Here is an 18,298-nt window from a genome sequence, read left to right as displayed (position 1 = left end):
AAAATCCACGGAGTCACGTGACTTGTTTTAAGGAAGGTCCTGCTTGGCATTTGTGTCCGGTTCCCTGTTGAGTGTTCGTGTAGGAAACCAGGCTTCCCCACGACAACCGGGACCAGCCCTTGCCCCAAAAAAAGAAAATACAAGGGAAGCATACCGTGCGTGCGTTGACTTTTTTTTTTTTGCACCGTACGTAGCCAACCGTGCTAATTGGAGGTGCGGCAAACGCGCACACACAGGTCGCAGTCCCACCCGCAAGGTCACCTCCCGGCTATTCCGCTGCCACTACTGGGTGTCTCGCACACACGCATAATGATCTCTGTGCGATCCACCGTCGCTTGCTCCCCCCCCCCCCCCGAGTCACGTATACGACTGGGGGGGGGGGCGTTCCACATGTGGGGGGCAGCCACGTGACAGAAGGCCACCACCCCCCCCCCCCCTCGAAGCGAAGTTTCGACCTCGCGTTGCCGTCGTCGTATCAATGTCACACTACTCAAATTGTAAATGTTGTTGTTTTACTCTCCGACACACCGGTGGGCTGAAGTAGTAACTAATTTGGCGTTTTGTTTACGTGACAAATCCCTTGCTAATTGGCTGTGTCGGGTGGTGGAGGGTCACGACACAACATTTATACTTAAGCGATCTAACACAAAAACCTTTACTATGAGTCACATCAACGTTTTGGAAAGAGAGTTCGGGAGTGCACCGAGGAACACCGTTAACAGCTGGGTGGGCAGCCTACTTGCTCTACTGCCACACACTTCGGCCGCAATTGTGTGCCGTTCCCGCAAAGCAAAACAATAAAAAAAAACGCGGCGGGCTCTTTGGCAGCGAGCGCCGAAGGTGTACGGGACGTCTCAACACCTCTGCAGCGGAGTGCCCCCCCCCCCCCCATAGCGTGCAGTCGCACCTACGACCTGCCCTTGGTCGGGACATCTCATGAGTTTTCAGTGAGGAAGGGAGAGGGCCACCTCTACGTGACGCTACTCTGTGTGCGTGCGTGTGGGTACGCGCGAATCAAAGTGTCTCGCAACCCGAACCGGCGAAGGAGCAAAATCTTAGCCGTGGAAAAATTCAACTCGCACTCCCCCCCCCCCCACCACTTCCAGCAATTCAACAATGAATTGTCACGATTTACGCTCGCAACTCGAAAAAGAAAATCTATTTCTTGTTTTAAACATTGCGAGGGTGTGAATGGCAGCACCTCCAGTGGTCGCAGGATTGATGTGAACCCATTGCATGGAACGCTTCTGTGAAACTACTGGGCATCTGTGAAAAAGAGCTTCATAGCTCATGGGATTCCTCCAGAATGAATAAATATTCTGATTCTGAATAAAACACACAGTCAGTCAACTACGCCGATTCCTACTCGCACGATTCGATGCGCGTTTCGCGATCGGTCTCGATGGGTCGATGCGCCGCCGTTCCCACCCGGAAGGCGACGGTCGTCGTTCCCCCAGCGAGCGGTGGAAATTCCACGTTCCCTTGACAGGGGGTCAGTCCCTCCCTCCCTCCGCCACAATAGCACGACAACCGCACGCCGCCACGGACTTCCCCGCGGAGCGGCGTGGCGCGGCGAGTCATCCGAAATAAACAAACTCGGGGAGGCGGGAAAGAAGATTTTTATTTTTGTTACAAAACACCAAACAAGAAGGAAGTTTTGGGCTACGACCCGCAGGAAATGAACAAAATAAAGAAACGTGCAGATTGATGGCGCATTAGTCACTGGCTGGTAATTGGACGCGCAGGTCCTTCAAAAGCAGCTTACGGTGCATGCCGCCGAGCTCCGCTCACAAATGAGCTGTTAATATCCGCACGGAGACAACGCGCGCGCACGGGGCTAAGCCCAGCCGGCTAATGAGACACAAGCGGGAAGGGGTGTAGGGACTCCTCGCGCGTGGAGGGTTTCTTTCTTGCTTATTCCCCCCCACCGCCACCGCCGCCCCTCCCTCCTGCCACAACCCCCAACACTCCATAAACGAGGCTCCGCTCTCGCAGGCGGTGGCGACGGAGGCCTCCCGGGACGTCTCCCTCAGCCCGTTCATCGCTCAAAACGCTTCTCCGCCCCCCGCGTCTCTCGCCCGCTCGTCACCGTCGTGCCGCCGCTGCCGACGACGACGTTTTTAATCGTCGCTTCTCCGTTTCGTGAAGGCGAAGTCTGGACCACGGAGCCGCTCGGTCGCCGGTGACACCCGCCCCCCCCCCCCCGCTTGAGACGGCGGTGGAAATTCCACGTTTCCGTGGTAGGGTGCGGTGTGGTGTACTTGGGAGCGGGACAGGCGGGGGGGGGGCAGTCCCTCCGTAGTTTGACAGTCGTTGGCTTCTTACAGAAGTAGGCCCTTGTGTCGGCGGCCGCGGAGAAGCGACGAGCCGAGTTGACCCCTGACCCCTGACCGCCGGTGCTGCCGGCGCTGCCGGCGCCACGTCACACGGACCGCAGCATCGGCCCGGGCGGTTAAGTATAGAACGGCCCGTGCAAGTTGGAGGTGGGTGACGGCCACGGAACTTGCTTCTGAGATCCCCCTCGGAGAGAGGGGGGGGGGGACGTCTTGTCCACGCTCGGAGTCGGCGCCCTCCGACCGTCGGGTGACAGGAAATTCGAATTCCCAAGAGCCGCGGTGGTGCCAGGTTGAGGGGAGTGATCTGTCAATCGCTCCGAGAGCCCTGCGACAATTACCAAACCCACTTCTTTAGAACTGCTCGTTGTCCCCCCCCCCCCCCGCACTTCCGCTCAGCGCGATTGGCTACGCGCGGCGTCGAAAGAAGTTCACGCACGCACGCTCGTACATCAACCCCCGCCACACTTTCATCACGGGCGTCCGAAGGCCGTGATTCAAAACAAGGATCTGGGCAGTGCCCTCTCAGCGGCGTGACTCCTGAGCATCTTGGCCGATGCGCGAGTTCACCGTCTGCCAAATGTGAAATTCTTGAATGAGGGGAGAGAGGGCAGGACCCACCCTGGCTCGGAGTGGTGGCCCGCATGTCGGCGTGCTTGTTCTCTAAGGCCGCAGTCCAGCCCCGTGGCCAGAGGGCGCAACCGGGTACCCGATACCCGTACCCTACCCGATACCCGGCTACCCGTACCCGGCCGGGTACGGGTACGGGTAGCCGTTTGCGACCCTGGTGCGGCCGGGTACGGGTAGGCCGTGAGTCACTGGTGAGTCACCATTTGTCACTCATTTCCCAACGTATTGTCTCTTCTCACAATTCAAGTTCCTAGAATCAACCCACCCGCGCCTGCAACATGGCTTCATCCCAGAGGTCGCAATCGGGTACCCGTACCCTACCCGATACCCGGCCGGGTATGGGTAGCCGGGTATCGGGTAGGGTACGGGTACCCGTTTGCGACCCTGGTGCAGCCGGGTACGGGTACGGGTAAGGAATCAAAACCCGTTTGCGACCTCTGCCCGTGGCGGTACTCGGATCACGTCGGCAACGACGTTCAAATGGTCCCGTGTCATTGCAGCTGACGAGGGTTTGCACTCGAGTGGCAAGGCCTCGTCTGCTTTGTTTTAACTCCATTGGTCGACCGCGGTCAAATCGTCTCGGTCAGCCCGGGTCGCCGTTGTCGGCCCGAGGTCGAGCAGTGTCTAGGCATGGAGGGACCGTGGGAGAGACGGTACAGCAAGTAGGCTGTTGGCAGGTTGTCCGCGTTGAAGAGTTATCAGTGTTCTCCTCTCGCGTGGGTGGGTTTTACTCGCTCTCACACACAAACCGCTCGGCGGTGAATCTGTAGTGAATCGACAGTGAATCTGCAGTGAATCAGCAGTGAATCGACAGTGAATCTGTAGTGAATCTGTAGTGAATCGACTGTGAATCTGCAGTGAATCTGCAGTGAATCTGCAGTGAATCGACAGTGAATCGTCGCCACATCACAAAGCCGGGACCATCCTTGCAAAGGGGAGCGTCGAGGCACCTGCCATGCATTAATGGAAGACTAGTTCATTGATAACGAACGACCTGAAACAGAAACAACGGAACGCAAAAAACATCACTCGCCAGTCTCGCCAGCTGCGCGTTGCCCGAGTGCCGTACGCGTGGGCAGCGGCCGTGTACTTATCTGCACAGCGCGCTGCGTGAGAAACACATCAACGGGCCCTGGGCACCAGAGGTCGCAAACGGGTTTTGATTCCTTACCTGTACCCGGCCGCACCAGGGTCGCAAACGGGTACCCGTTACGGGTACCCGTACGCTACCCGTACCCGTACCCTACCCGAAATGAGTGACAAACGGTTACTCACCGGTGACTCACAGCCTACCCGTACCCGTACCCGGCCGCACCAGGGTCGCAAACGGGTACCCGTACCCGGCCGGGTACGGGTAGCCGGGTATCGGGTAGGGTACGGGAATCGGGTACCCGGTTGCGACCTCTGCTGGGCACCCTCCCCAAGGTCGACTCGGCCTTGAATGGGTAACCCGGTCGGTGTGGAAATGTCACCACTCGGGGACGCAAGGGCGGCCTGGCCGTGGTGCTGGCCCTTGTGTGCCGTGCTGGCCTTAATAGGTGCTCGCTAACAGCACTTTGCCTTAAGTGGCCGTCCATAAATGACGTTACGCACTTAGGGGGGGGGGGTGAGAGATTTGTGACGATGTGTGACGAGGGGAGGGGGTTTGAGAAATGTGACGTCACATCAAAATGCGCAACTTTAAATATAGGCAACACGTTCTACTTAATTAAATAGACTTTTTAATAAATGTTTTCTCCAACAACATCAGAGTGCAACGCCACATTAAATACGCACTACAATGACAATAGTTTAAAGCGATTTGAAGCATGTTTTATTTTGGGGGGGGGGGGCAGAGCTTTGTGACGTCATATTTTAGGGGGGGTCAGATTTTTTGTGACGCCGTGTGACGAGGGGCGTGACGTCATTTATGGACGGCCCCTTAATAGATGCTCGCTTACAGCATTTTGCCTTAAGAGCCTGTTAAGGCTACACGGGTGTGAATCTGTTGCAAGCATACATTTCTGACAAACACAATCGCATTGCTAAATTCTATTTTGTGGTCATGCGTTCTAGTTACTGTTTTAACTCCGAGCCATACACAGCTCTTTTTCAGAAGCGACCTGGCCACAAATGACAGCTCAACGAAGCGGCTATCATGTGGAAATGTATCGCAGCCCAATGCTCTAAACGCGTGATGTTGATTCTATATGTGGAGGGAAAAACCGGAGGACCCGGAGAAAAATCCACAGGCAATGTCAGGGTCGGAATCGAACCCAGGAGCTCCTGTATACCAGGCGAGGTAGTTAACATCTCATAGCGACTGTGATGATGAAGAGAGAGAGAGACACGCAAACTCCAAATATACAGCAGCAGGTATCGTCAGGGTCGGGATCGAACCCACGACCTCCTGCATACCAGGCGAGGTAGTTAACATCTCATAGCCACAGTGGCGCTACCTCCACGCACGTGTTCATAGAAAGTGGGGCGGGCTGACACCGTTTAAACTTGCCGCACGGAGAAAGAAATGTTCCAAAACTCCGGAAGCGGCATTAATATGATTATTTCCCATTTTGTTTTCAAATTTTTTCCCTCCAGGGTGTGAACCCGGAGTCTAGGAGGCGCTGTCTCAGTGATCTGACACGCTGGTCCATTTAGCCCCCAGAGAGAGCTGGCTCAAACAACAACAAACACAACAAAAACGAGCAAAAAAAAGAAACTGGCCTTTTCAAAATGTAATCATTTATTTTCTAAACATACCCGCAGGAGCGAGCCATTACACCGCGCCTCTGCGCACAAATCCCTCGTTTTCCAAGAAACGCGTAAATCCTTCTGCGGAAATTTGGACGGAATTATTTCATCGCGGGAATAAATCGGCGACCGGGGTTGGTCGGTGGCATCATTTTTCGGGGGGGGGAGAAATGTTTGTGGGTGGCAGCGGGGGGGGGGGGGGGGTGGAATACTGGACGTTGGCTTCAGAGGAAGAAGGAGAAGGGTTTGAGTGGCAGGGGTCGCTCCGGATTCTTGATGCGGCACGTTGGGCAGATATTCTTAGGTTTTTTCGGTCAAGTCACGTAGGTAAAAGATCAAAATTAATGAAAATAAAATAAAAACAAAAATCACGACGTTTCGGAGGCAACACAAGTCTCCGTCATCAGGTGGGACCGTCACAGCCAGATTAGCTGCATCTTTTACCTACGTGACTTTACCGAAAAAACCTAAGAATATGATTCTTTGCAGTCACGAAAGCTTCAAATCTAGCACGTTGGGCAGAGTCCAGACAAAACCGTAGCCACGGCGGCGGCGGCGGTGGCGGATTCCCCAACCCTCCCCGCTGTGTGCGCCGCTTGCCGCCCGCTCGTTTCGAGATCGATCTCCGGGATATAAATGAGGGCTCGGGGGTGGCGGGAGGGGGGCGGAGAGGCGCCGTGACCTTTCGCATTTCCAACTTGTCAGGAATACAGCAGCAGCGGCAGCAGCGGCAGCGTGCGCGCTCTCCTCTCCGCGCGAGCTCGCGCGACGCGAGCAAATCGCCGCCGTTGATGATGCACAACAATAATGCACGGGGGCGCGCCACATTTTGCCATGCCAACTCCGCATTTAGGCCTCCTCATGCCGTCTGGGTGTTATGGGGCGGGCGGGGGGGGGTGTGTTTGACCATACTTCACCACGCTGGTAAGTGTGGGTTGCAGGGGGAGGGAGTGAGGGAGGGTCCAGGTCCAGTTCAGATGCCACTCGCCGCTGATGTTCGTAGCCGTGGCTGTGGATCGCGTCCGGATCGAGGGGTTTGTAGCAACTGCGCCGCATCTGCTCCCTGCCGTTATTGACGATCGCGGTGCCGCATTTTAGTGATTTACCCGTGAAAGATTCAAGTCCTGCTTTGACACATTTTGGCCGACAATGCATTCACACTATGAGACCTCCTTTACCAGTGGCAAAATATAGTAATAGGTTTTTACCCTTTCAACTGGTACAAAAACTGACACCTTTATACAAGGCATCATGTTTGCAATAACCACAACACAAGCAGTCAAAATGCAAACAAAAAGAAAATAACACCAATGGAGACTAGGCTCTAAGAAAAGCTGTCTCGGGTGTGGACCAATCAACTTCAAGGACAGTGCATATCATTATCATTATCAGAGTTGTTTTCTTTTTGTTTGCATTTTGACTGCTTGTGTTGTGGTTATTGCAAACATGATGCCTTGTATAAAGGTGTCAGTTTTTGTACCAGTTGAAAGGGTAAAAACCTATTGCAATGCATTCACAGTTTATTTATTCGTAATGTTGTGCCCCGGCGTCAACGTTGAGGGCGCGGAGAAAATAAATCCTGCGCACGCAAAAAAAAGGGTTGTTAAACACCCAGCGAAAATCGCAGGGCCAGGCCGGCAACCTACTTGCTGTGCTGCACTCCAGCTCGTTCGCACACGCTCCGACGATGATGAACACGTGCCTCCGGATCGCTGCTTCTCACGCATCTCAGGCATCCTCCTCCCCAGCCTGATACATATGCTGATGTGCGGTAATTAAGATAATTTGCCATAATATGCCGTAATTACTTTTACCATAGGCTAGATATGCTCGCGTTGATTTGAATGGCTCCTGAGTTAAACTGCCTTGAGCACCACCTGACATATGGCACTGAAAGATGTATAACAAAAATTATATAAACACAAAGGTTCCCCGTATAGCCTTCACAGACTGTTGGGGCAAGTGCTGTTAGCGAGCACCAATGAAGGCTGGCACGGTATACGAGGGCGTGGGTGGCCAGCACCACGCCCGACCGCCTTTGTCTCCCCAGTGGCGATGTTTACACACTGCACCAGGTACTCATTTGAGGCTGAGTCGACCTAGGGGAGGCCCAGGTCCGGTTCAGATAATCGTCACCGGTATTGGCCGTGAGCAAGAATCGATCTCTGGTCGCCAGGTTCCTAGCGCAGTGTGTTACCCGCTACACTACCGCTTCCCACAACATATATATATACACACACAATAATTATATAGACTGTGCATAACGCGCATAGCGTGCACAGCTCAGCACAAAGTATTAATGGAGTTAGAACAAAGATCCCTCCTCGAGCCTGGGTGGATGCTTGCTCAGGTGCTGTTAGCGAGTAGCTGTGAGGGTTGACAGCGTGGTAGGGCCAGCAGCTATCCATTAAAGGCTGTCCTTTCATTGCTGGTGTGCAAATTCGCTCATTTACCCAGGAAAGCCTCACCGGGTCTCATGATTATTTTTCAGGAGGATCCTGCCAAGTTGGGTAGGGAGCGGTAATTTGCGGCAATTTTTTTTTTTTAAATTTAGCCCAATTTGGACCATGAATGCACTACAACATTCACTTGTTTAAGGCTGAGTAAACCTAGGAGAGACCCAGGCCAGGATTAGGTACTAATTGCTGTGATGGTATCCTTGGTAGGGAATCTAACCCAGGCATATCGTGGATACATGCGCAACAGCCACCATTTGTCACTAACTGGCAGTGACATCACCACAGCGCTTGTGCCAGGCCATGTACACATTTGCACACGATGCACATGCATGCTGCACACACACCGTATACCGCAAAGACAAAGATCCCCCATATAGCCTAAATAGGCTGTTAGCGAGCACCTATCAAGGCCGGCACGACAGACGCACCAGGTAATCATTTCAGGCTGAGTCGACCTAGGGGAGGCCCAGGATTGGTTCAGATAATCGCCACTGTCCGTGAGCGGGGTTCGTAGCGGAGCGCACTAACCGCGGTGCTGCCGCTCCCCACCGCACACGCACGCACGTACATACACACACACGCACGTGCATACACACGCACGTGTACACACACACACGCACGTGCATACACACGCACGTGTACACACACACACGCACGTGCATACACACGCACGTGTACACACACACACACACGCACGTACATACACACGCACGTGTACACACGCACGCACGTACATACACACGCACGTGTACACACGCGCATGCACGTTCATACACACGCACGTACATACACACGCACGCACGTGTACACACACGCGCACGTACATGCACACGCACGTGTACGCACGCGCGCGGGGAGCGCGCCGCGCGGGTGAAGGATGGTCGCGTCGCGGGGGCCTCGAGGACTTGGGGGCGCTGGCTCCGATCCCGTGACGGGCGGCGCTCGCTCCGTTAGTCCCGAGAAAAATGATAATTGGGGCTCGCGTCTGTCGCCCGGAATCCGCGGGTCCTGGAGCTCGGCGGCTCGACGAGACGCGGCCGTCGCCGGAGACGTCCCCCGCCGCCCCCCCACCCCGCCGCCCCCCCCCCCCCGCCGCCCCCCCACCCCGCCGCCCCCCCCCCCGCCGCCCCCCCCCCGCCCCCCCCCCCCGCCGCTCGCGCTAATTGCCCGAGGTTCTCGCGCCGGCCGTAACCGTCCGGCGTGGCTCTCGCGCGCCCAAAACAAGCGGGAACCGGGACGCGTCGCGGGGACCGTGGAGCGGGGAGGGGGGGGGGGGCGTGGGTGGGTGGGTGGGGGGGAGACGTCGGCGGAGGGGGGGGGGGAACCGCGCGGTGAACGCGCCGAGCGTTGCCGCGTCGCGGACGGGGAATAATTCGCTTCCGACAAACTCGGGAGCGAATTGCCGCTCAAGCGGAGCGTTGACGAGGCGGCGGCGATCCGCTGCTGTTGCCGTTTACCGCTCCGAGCCGGAGGGGGGGGACGTTGCGGTGCTCATCAGAATCAGTATTTCGAGCGGAGGAATCCGATGAGCTACGATGAAGCGTTTTTTTTTTTACGGATGTCCACGGGGTCAGAAGGTTACAACAACAAACGGTACAAAACACCAATATGAGTGCAAAGTACAGAAAAGGCAACCAAATCGGCCAAAAGCATAAACATTTAACGAAACCATCCCCATCCTACCAGACAAAGCCCCACTGAGGTCAGCACGGCCAACCACCGCTGACTTGCGCACAAAGGGGCGTTACTTATTCTTCTGTCGAACTCGGGAGGGATGATGGGCCAAGTCCGCCCTCCCACCCCCAACCGGGATTGGAACTTGTCATTTTTTCCGATCCCTCGCTCCACCGATTTCCCAGGACTGCTTCAACAAGGGCACAATGCTGGGAACACCAGCACAGGTGGCAACCCTGCCCAGGGGGGGGTGGGGGGGGGGCGACAGCTTTTTAAACTAAAAACATTTTTCATGTTACCAGGTAAGGCCTCACTGAGCTATAGTAGCTGTTTTTCAGAAGTGACCTGGCCGTCACAAATGATAGCTCAACGAAGTGGCTCATCGTGTGAAAATGTATAGCAGCCATATACACTCTAAACACGTGATGTTGATTCTAAATGTGGAGAGAAAATCCGGAGGACCCGGAGAAAAATCCACGCGACTCCAAATATACATGTGTCGGGGGTCAGGATCGAATCCACGACCTCCTGTCTACCAGGTGAGGGAGTTAACATCTCACCACTTATGTAGGCCTTGCCCACAAGGCCTACGTAAGTTTAATGCGGTCCAGCATCTCCGCTGGTGGTGGAAGCCAGGAAATCATCTTCTTAGGTTTTTTCGGTAAAGTCACGTAGAAAGTAAAATAAAATAAAAACAAAAATCACGACGTTTCGGAGGCAACACAAGTCTCCGTCATCAGGTGGGACCGTCACAGCCAGATTAGCTGTATCAAGATTAGCTGTATCTTGATACAGCTGATCTGGCTGTGACGGTCCCACCTGATGACGGAGACTTGTGTTGCCTCCGAAACGTCGTGATTTTTGTTTTTATTTTATTTTACTTTCTACGTGACTTTACCGACAAAAAACCAAAGAAAGATGATTCCTTGCAGTCACGAAAGCTTCAAATCTAGAATTGAAGCCAGGAAAGTCTGTGGTCGGTTCGTCCACCGAGTTTTTTAGCTCGGTACGGTTGAGGTGGAGCAACGTTCGTGGCAACGACTCTCAGCATCCATCCATTGATGGCGCGTTTTTCCTGAACGGAACTTTGGACTTCAGGAAGAGCTGTCCTTAAGGCACACGGTGAATCGGGGCGGGTGCCCCGGGCCCCTCGCTTTTGGGGGGGGGTCCTCACATTTTTATATCACGGTGTTAGTTTGAAGGCGTCGGGGGGGGGGGGCAGGCATCCCAGGCGTTGTGATTTGTCCCAGGCCCTGCAACTCCCCGTTATGGACGGCCCTGACTTGAGGCATCACCTTGGGGATTTGTGGCACGGTGCAGGATCGGCGTGATCTTCTGGTTCTGTACTCTCGACGTTTACGGCCTGAGCCTCTTCGAGTGACGGAGGGTTTGCAATGTTTGACAAACGCTGGCGGCCAGGGGAGCGCGGCGGAATGTTTGGTGGGAGTTCCAGAGAAGCTTTGGGATCTGTGCGACGGGAGGAAGCTATGGCAGGAGTACGGTGGCATCAGCGGACGTGGTCGGAGTGCTAATCGGAGGTGCGGGGGAAGGACAACAAACTCAACACAAAAAAGCAGTTCTAAAGAAACACATTTTTTTCAATATAGATTGAAGATGACCTCCCGATAGACTGGTCTCCATCATAGGAATGTGGAATTTCCATCACGGGCTCAGGTCTGCCAATGAAGACGAGTGACCCGCAGTGCTTGTGTGAGTGGGGGAGGGCTTCTTTGTGGGAGACGAAATGTACCGTTTCTGCTCACACACAAAATACAAACAAAGACAAAGATCCCCTGTATAGCCTTCACAGACTGTTGGGGCAAGTGCTGTTAGCGAGCACCTATGAAGGCTGGAACGGTACACGAGGGGGTGGGTGGCCAGCACCACGCCCCACCGCCTTTGTTTCCCCAGTGACAATGTTTACACACCGCACCAGGTACTGATTCGAGGCTGAGTCGACCTCGGGGAGGCCCAGGACCGGTTCAGATAATCATCACTGGTGTTGGCCGTGAGTGGGAATCGAACCTGGGTTGCCGGGTTCGTAGCGCAGCGCGCTAACCGCTACACTACCGCTCCCCGCACGCAAACACGCAACATCTTTTGGCTAAAGACATCCAAAGCGGATTTTGAGACTCTGTGAGTCTACTCTGGTTGAATTCAAATCAAGCCTTGCTACTCAAGTATTAAAATTAGTTCGCGAGAAAGAAAATCCAAACATCTGCGGAAAGCTGACCTACATCTATATTTATAAATGTATAACTTAATACTCATGCATACAAATGTACGTCCTGTATTCATTATTAAATTATCATCATCATCAATTATTATCAACCGTCGTCGTTATCGTTGTATTTCATACATCCCGCTGCCATGCCTGGTAGACAAACGTTTAAAAAGCAAGGAACATGCAAAATAAAACACATATTTGGGAGAGAAAAAAATGTAAATGGGAGAAAGAGGGTAGTAGGGAAAATATTTGTAAAAAGCTGAGAAAATTCCAGTACATTTCCATGTAATCATTGTTGTGCTGTCAGCTTAAGTTGAGCCCAGGCAAGGCAAGCGCGGCTCCAATCCAGGGAAATCCACGCCGCGTTTTAGCCGGAGGCTCGTGCAGGTCATGGCAGAAGCTCCAAGGTCAGGCTCAGTCCCTGCACAATTGAAGCGGCGGACGATAAGGAAGGGGAAGTAATTTATCTTAAATTTTCTCATTACTGTATTTTGCTTTCTAATCAAACTAATTTGATTTTCAACCCACTTTATGATAAATTGTTAATATAATTACCCCTCTGCTCGTTAAAAATTCAATTATTCATCTCACCGAGATTATAAACCTACCCCTAATTCTCTCCCTTAATTCACAAAAAAATTCACATTACGGCTCTGCGCTTTGTTGAAAATGTCATTATTATATTAGGAGCGGTAGCAGTGATATCGCGGGTTTCGTATCGCAGTGCTATCATTACAGAATTATCGCCGTTCTATTTTTTTATTATTCCGTTTTATTATCGGTGTTACAGTTGTCCATCACTGACAGTATTATTAGTTTATTGCCGTGGTATTATTATTATGCACTTGGAATTGATAAAAGTATTATTCATACTTTACTGAATGTTAAAATTCCATTATTTTTTTCCAATAATGAAGTAAAAATTACATGGTGTTCTAACCTATCAGGTGTCATTATAAGTGTGCATTAATACACATATTAATCATACGCGGTAATGTTATGATATTATTTTAATATGATTAGCTGTAAAATGAATAGTGCAAATTTACAGCCCCTTCCCAAATCAACTGCTGAATGACTGAAGGCCTTCCTGTGCCTCGTCAGGGGTTGTGCGAGTTCCCGAGCCGTGCTTTACCACGCTGGCCCCGGCCAGCGCGGGTTTCCGTGACAGGACCACACGCTTAAACGCACCGTTATTATCACTTCATCGCAGAGCACCAATTGAGACGAGGCCGCCACCGCCGCCGCCGCTCTCTTCATTTCGAATTCCTCTTCTGCCGCCGGGGCTTCTGCGCGGAGCGTTCCGTACATTTGCAAATACAAAATGCCACCGCCGCCGCCGCCGTGTTCATTCGCACGCCTCCACTGACTCCCCCCGAAACGATTCGCAAGCCGCGTGCGCCGAGCATATTTTATTCGAGACGAAAAAGGATCCGGGGTTTTTTTTTTTGGAGAGCAGAGGAGGCAATTTGGCTCCGCGGCGATACGCCAGAGCAGCCTTCCGCCGCGATAAGAGGGCACCGGCGGCTTGCTTGACAAACCCTCGCCGCAGATGATGGGACAGCCGCAATAAAATCTTCATTATTCCTGGCGCAGGAAGCGGCCGGGGCCCTCCTGCGCGAGCGCTGCGGCTGCGCTGATAAAGTCGAGATGCGCTGCCGCGTAGGGCGGGCGGGCGGGCGAAGGCGCGGACGCGAGAGCCGGCGGAGTCCACGTGCTTTACGCGTCACAAGGGAGGCTGCGGTTAGAGCTGTTGACTCGCGACCGGACGATGCCGGTGGGCGACTGGGGCCCGCGGGCCGCTCGAGGGTTTATAGGCCGAGTAGCGCTTTGTGTGGAAGTCAGCAGCGGCGCTTGTCCCACGGATAGGCCGGCATCGCCACGGCAGGAGGGAATTTCCGTGACCCGGCTCAAGGTCGTCGACAGAGATGCCCCCCCCACCACCCCCCCCCAACACCGTGTTGCAGCTTTGCGCACGGAGACACAAACACGCAGACACAAGCAACCACGTAACAGGCTCGCGCATACACGCTCACGTATTCAAACGCTCACGTATTCACGCATACACCCTCACATGTACACGCTCACGCGTGCACGCTTGCATGTACACGCAAGCACACGAAGGGGTTGGGTGGCCACGTCCAGCCGCCTTTGTCTCCCAAGTGCTCAAGTTTCCACACCAGGTAATCGATGTAGGGGAGGCCTAGTATCAGTTCAGATAATCGTCACTGCTGTTGGCTTAGAGGGGGACTGAAATTCGGGTCACCGGGTTCGTAGCGCAGTGTGCTAACCGCTGTGCCACCGCTCCCCACACACGCACACAGATTTCCTCCCGATACCCTGCGCAAGCTTTCTGAGCAAGTGCTGTTAGCAAGCACACACATACACACACATACACACACACTCACACACACAGAGACCTTGACTTACTTCCCCTAAAGGACAAATAAACGCAAAACAACGAACAAAACAACTTTTACTGCTGTCGGCAAGAAAAAAAAAACAAGCAATAAAACGCCGACCCCGCTGAGTAATTTTATGTTCATGTGTTTGTTTCTCAGCATTTTACATTTTCTCCGTGCCAATAGCTATTCATTATGTATCCAGGAGAGCCTCGGTGAGCCTCAGGAGTGGCTCTACGGAAGGGTCCTGTTCTGCCCTGGTTGGCTCCCTTTGTTTCTCTCAGTCGTTTTCATGGGTGGGTGGGGGGGGGGCGGGAGGGAGGGAGGGGGAAATCGGAGCACCATAAGAAAACCCACAAAGGAGATTACTCTCGTCGAAATCCACTGTGCAGATTAACCCCCGGCAACCTCCAAGATGCCCTGCGAGTGGGGGGGGGCGTCGAACACCGATCTCCGAGCGATCCACCGACCCTGGTGTGCGGCAGTTAGCCGTGTGCCCAGCGTGGGGTGGCTGTTGTGGTGGTGGTGGTGGTGAACCGTGTAATCCAGCTCTTTAGAGGTGGGGTTGGTGGATCACGCAGAGATCACAACGCGCGCGACGCTCCCAATGCGCTGGACTTGCACGTTGGCCAGGAGAGGCGAGTGCAGCGAATGGGTTTTCGTGACCCCCATCTGTCTCCACCCGAAAAATAATCTTGAGGCTTCCCTCGATAAAGTACTCCATCGGTATTGACAGTGGGACTCGCCAAACAGCGAACGCGGCGGCGAGGTGCAAACCATTAGGCGCACCACCAATTGCCTGCCCTACACGCCACACAGGCTCTGGTGGCACGAGCAGACTACTCCGCTCGGCAACCAATGGCTCGCAACATTTAAAATTCAATTATGCCCCGATGCTTTTTCGAAACGGCGTATGAAAGAAGAAGAATGATTGACGTCGATCGTAGACCGCAGATTACGCGTAAAGAATGCAATGTTTTTTTGAACGCCATTGCTCATGCGTCCTCGTCCGCGTTTCCGTGCGATCTGCTGATTCGCGTGTGTGCCCCCCTCTGCCCCCTCTGCCCCCCCCCACCCATCCCCCGCGTGGCCTTGCAGGCTAACGGCGGCTGGCAGGATGCAACCACCCCCTTTCCTCCGTCACGTCTCCCACCGAGGGGCCGGGCAGCGTGCATTCCGACACCTCCAACTGATGCACTCGCCTCGCAACCCCCCAAACCCACCTCCCCCCCCCGCCTCGCCCCTTGGTCCCCCACCGCCCTCACCCCCCCCCTCCCACCCTCCGCCCCTCCACTGTCCTGCCAGTGCGCACCACTGAGGAGCCCCCCCCCCCACTCCTCCGCTCCACCCCTCCCCTATTTCTCGTGGTGCATCTTTCAAGGTCAAAGGTCAACGTCTCCGTTGGAGCGTCTCTTCCCACACGCTCGAATAACCGAGCGTTGTGGGCGGCGGGGGGGGGGGGGGGCGCGTGCTGTCGTTGACGGCGCATGAGCCGGTGGGGATGTTCCACATTCCTATGATGGGGACCAGTCCTCTCTCTGCATAGGATAACCACTTCTCGCAATTTCGTCGCTAATTTTATCGACTCGGGAGAGGCGATGGCCCAGGATTGGAACTCGCAACATTTCGATTGTCAGGCCCTCTCCACCACACGATACCGAAATTCGATTTTTGTTGTTGTTGCGAAACGTCTTCATTTTGCGAGCAGCAAAAAAAAACCCCTTCTTGGGTCTCGCCCATTGGCCGATTTGAACGGTTTGTACTTGGCGTGGCCCTCCCCCTTAGGTCGACTCAGCCTAAAATGAGAACCCGACGCAGATCGTGGGCGCGCTCTGCTCCCTCGCAGAAATCCCAAGTAAGAGGCGTCTGCGAGCAGGGGAGGCGGGATAATGTAAATGTCATCGCACATTTGTGCAAATGTGAAGCTCAAAGCTGATCGCTATCAAGATTACAAATAAAAAAATCACAATTATACAGTACGGTATAATATATTAAATAATAGCCTAGACCGTGAAACCTCAAGGGCCCCCCCCCCGAACCATCGTTCACTTCTTTTCAGAGTTAGGGCTCCCGGGTTTTGAGCGTCCCCCGCGAAAGGACTCGTTTGTAAAATCTTCCTTTTGGCGAACCGAGTTGCGTTTTTCCAAAATCCATTTCTTCGTCTCGCGCGTCGGCGGGGAGAAGCCTCCAGGTCGTCTCTCTAGCCACGCCGGGAGGATGGGGGGTGGGGGGGTGGGCAACGGCTGACAACGCCGGCGGAGCGCCGGATAAAGGCCCGGCGGGATCGCTCGGCCTTCGGCAGAGCCACAAGCGGCAGGAGGGGCTGAGAGAGCTCATTTGCCGGGCTGATAGCGGAGCTCCGCCAAAAGTGTGCCAATCTCACCGCACCCCCGTCCCCCCTCCCCCTTACCACCCGCGGGTCTGTTCCGAATGGCGGCACATTAATTTCACCGCGACTTCACGTCGCGTCCGTTTTCAGCGGACAGGACGAAGGGAAGTTGCCGAAAAACGTTTTCATCCGGCTCTCTCTCTCTCTCTCTCTGCAAAGTTTTGTCATTTCCAAGCACGACGTTTTCGGTGAAAGTTATCGCAAAATGAACCGCGGGACTTCCACGCGGAGCGGTAAAGTTAGAACCATCACACAGCTTGCGGAGAGTTTAACACGCTTTGAATGAAGTTAAATAGGTGACACGCAATGCGCTGCGGGTAGTCTTCTTGCAAGTGTGAGGTCCAATAAGACAGGTAGACGTAACGCAATTTGGATAACGGGTTCAAACAGATGCAAATAATTCAGCGAATTATCAAAACTACTCGTCGTGCATCCGCATTGACGTGCATGGAACCTCGTGCAATTAGCAAGAGATGTTTTTCGGCTACGAAAAGAGAGAGAGAGAGCGAGCGAGCTGGTGACTAAGCATCGCGCTCCCGTGCCCGTCCGAACCGTTGCGCGGCAGCGACATCGATAGCGCGGGACGGGAGGACGCTGCGTCCGTCGATGAAAACATGGGTCCTGTAAAACAATCAAGCAACCGCACGCAGCCGGAGCGGCTTCCACAAGGCAGAGCGACTTGACCGAGACGAGGAGTGAGAGGAAGTGGGGGGGAGGTGAAGGTGGGAGGGGGGGGGAGCTGTCCCTGGTACCTTAAGCGCGTTTCGCGAATCCGCGGTTCCCCAAGTCCGTTTCCGACCGTCGCTCTTGGCGGTCGGCGCGGGGCAGACCGCCCAAAACCGAGGCCGAGAAACACGAAGTGAAGGTCGAGGGGTGGTGTGTGGGGGGGGGGGGTGAACGTCCTTGGCTCCAGGTTCGGTTGCCAGCTGGGCGGTTTCGCGCCGACGACGCTCAAGATTGCGATCGATCAGAGCCGCGCCGACCTCCGGTTTAGAATGCGGAACGTCACGCGGGCTTCGAGGTGAACTCGTTTCCGAGTTGCACCGATGGGGCGTTTCCCCCCCCCCCCCCCTCTTGGCCACGGCCGCGCGGGGGGGGGGGGGATTTCCACCTCGGCGGAGAGGGACGATGCCAACTCGTCACCGGTTACAAAGAGCATCTGCCCAGCTGCCTCCGTGCGCCATCAAGCCCGTGACCTCAAGCGTGGCGACGCTCGCGCACTGTTGCGTCGAAGCTCCTGGAAGTGAATGGTGTGTTACTTGTCCTCGGATTGCTGACGTGTGTTCGGTGATAACTGTCGTCACAATTACGTCTGTGTCTGCACGTGCATTCGTTTGTTGGGCATGCACACGGGTTTCGATCTCAAATGTCGTCGGATACATTGAGTGTCTTAGAGGAGTGTTGCCGTTACCTAAAGCTTCTGTTCTACTCCAATGAGGAAGGAAGGGCTCATT

At 54.4% G+C, this 18,298-nt stretch overlaps 1 protein-coding gene across 1 annotated transcript in view; it reads left to right on the top strand.

Moving 5' to 3' along the window:
* LOC144937948 (pre-B-cell leukemia transcription factor 1-like) overlaps positions 1-15,733 on the top strand; it is a 230,554-nt gene extending 214,821 nt beyond the window's left edge. The window contains 2 exon segments of the mRNA XM_078865587.1: positions 15,554-15,586; positions 15,589-15,733. Coding sequence (XP_078721713.1) covers positions 15,554-15,586; positions 15,589-15,648 — 93 coding nt within the window. The 3' untranslated portion in view covers positions 15,649-15,733.
* Positions 15,734-18,298: the final 2,565 nt, after the last annotated feature.

Source organism: Lampetra fluviatilis, chromosome 20 (genome assembly GCF_964198595.1).
Source record: "Lampetra fluviatilis chromosome 20, kcLamFluv1.1, whole genome shotgun sequence".
NCBI lineage: Eukaryota > Metazoa > Chordata > Hyperoartia > Petromyzontiformes > Petromyzontidae > Lampetra > Lampetra fluviatilis.
This window is presented reverse-complemented; position numbering and strand designations above follow the sequence as displayed.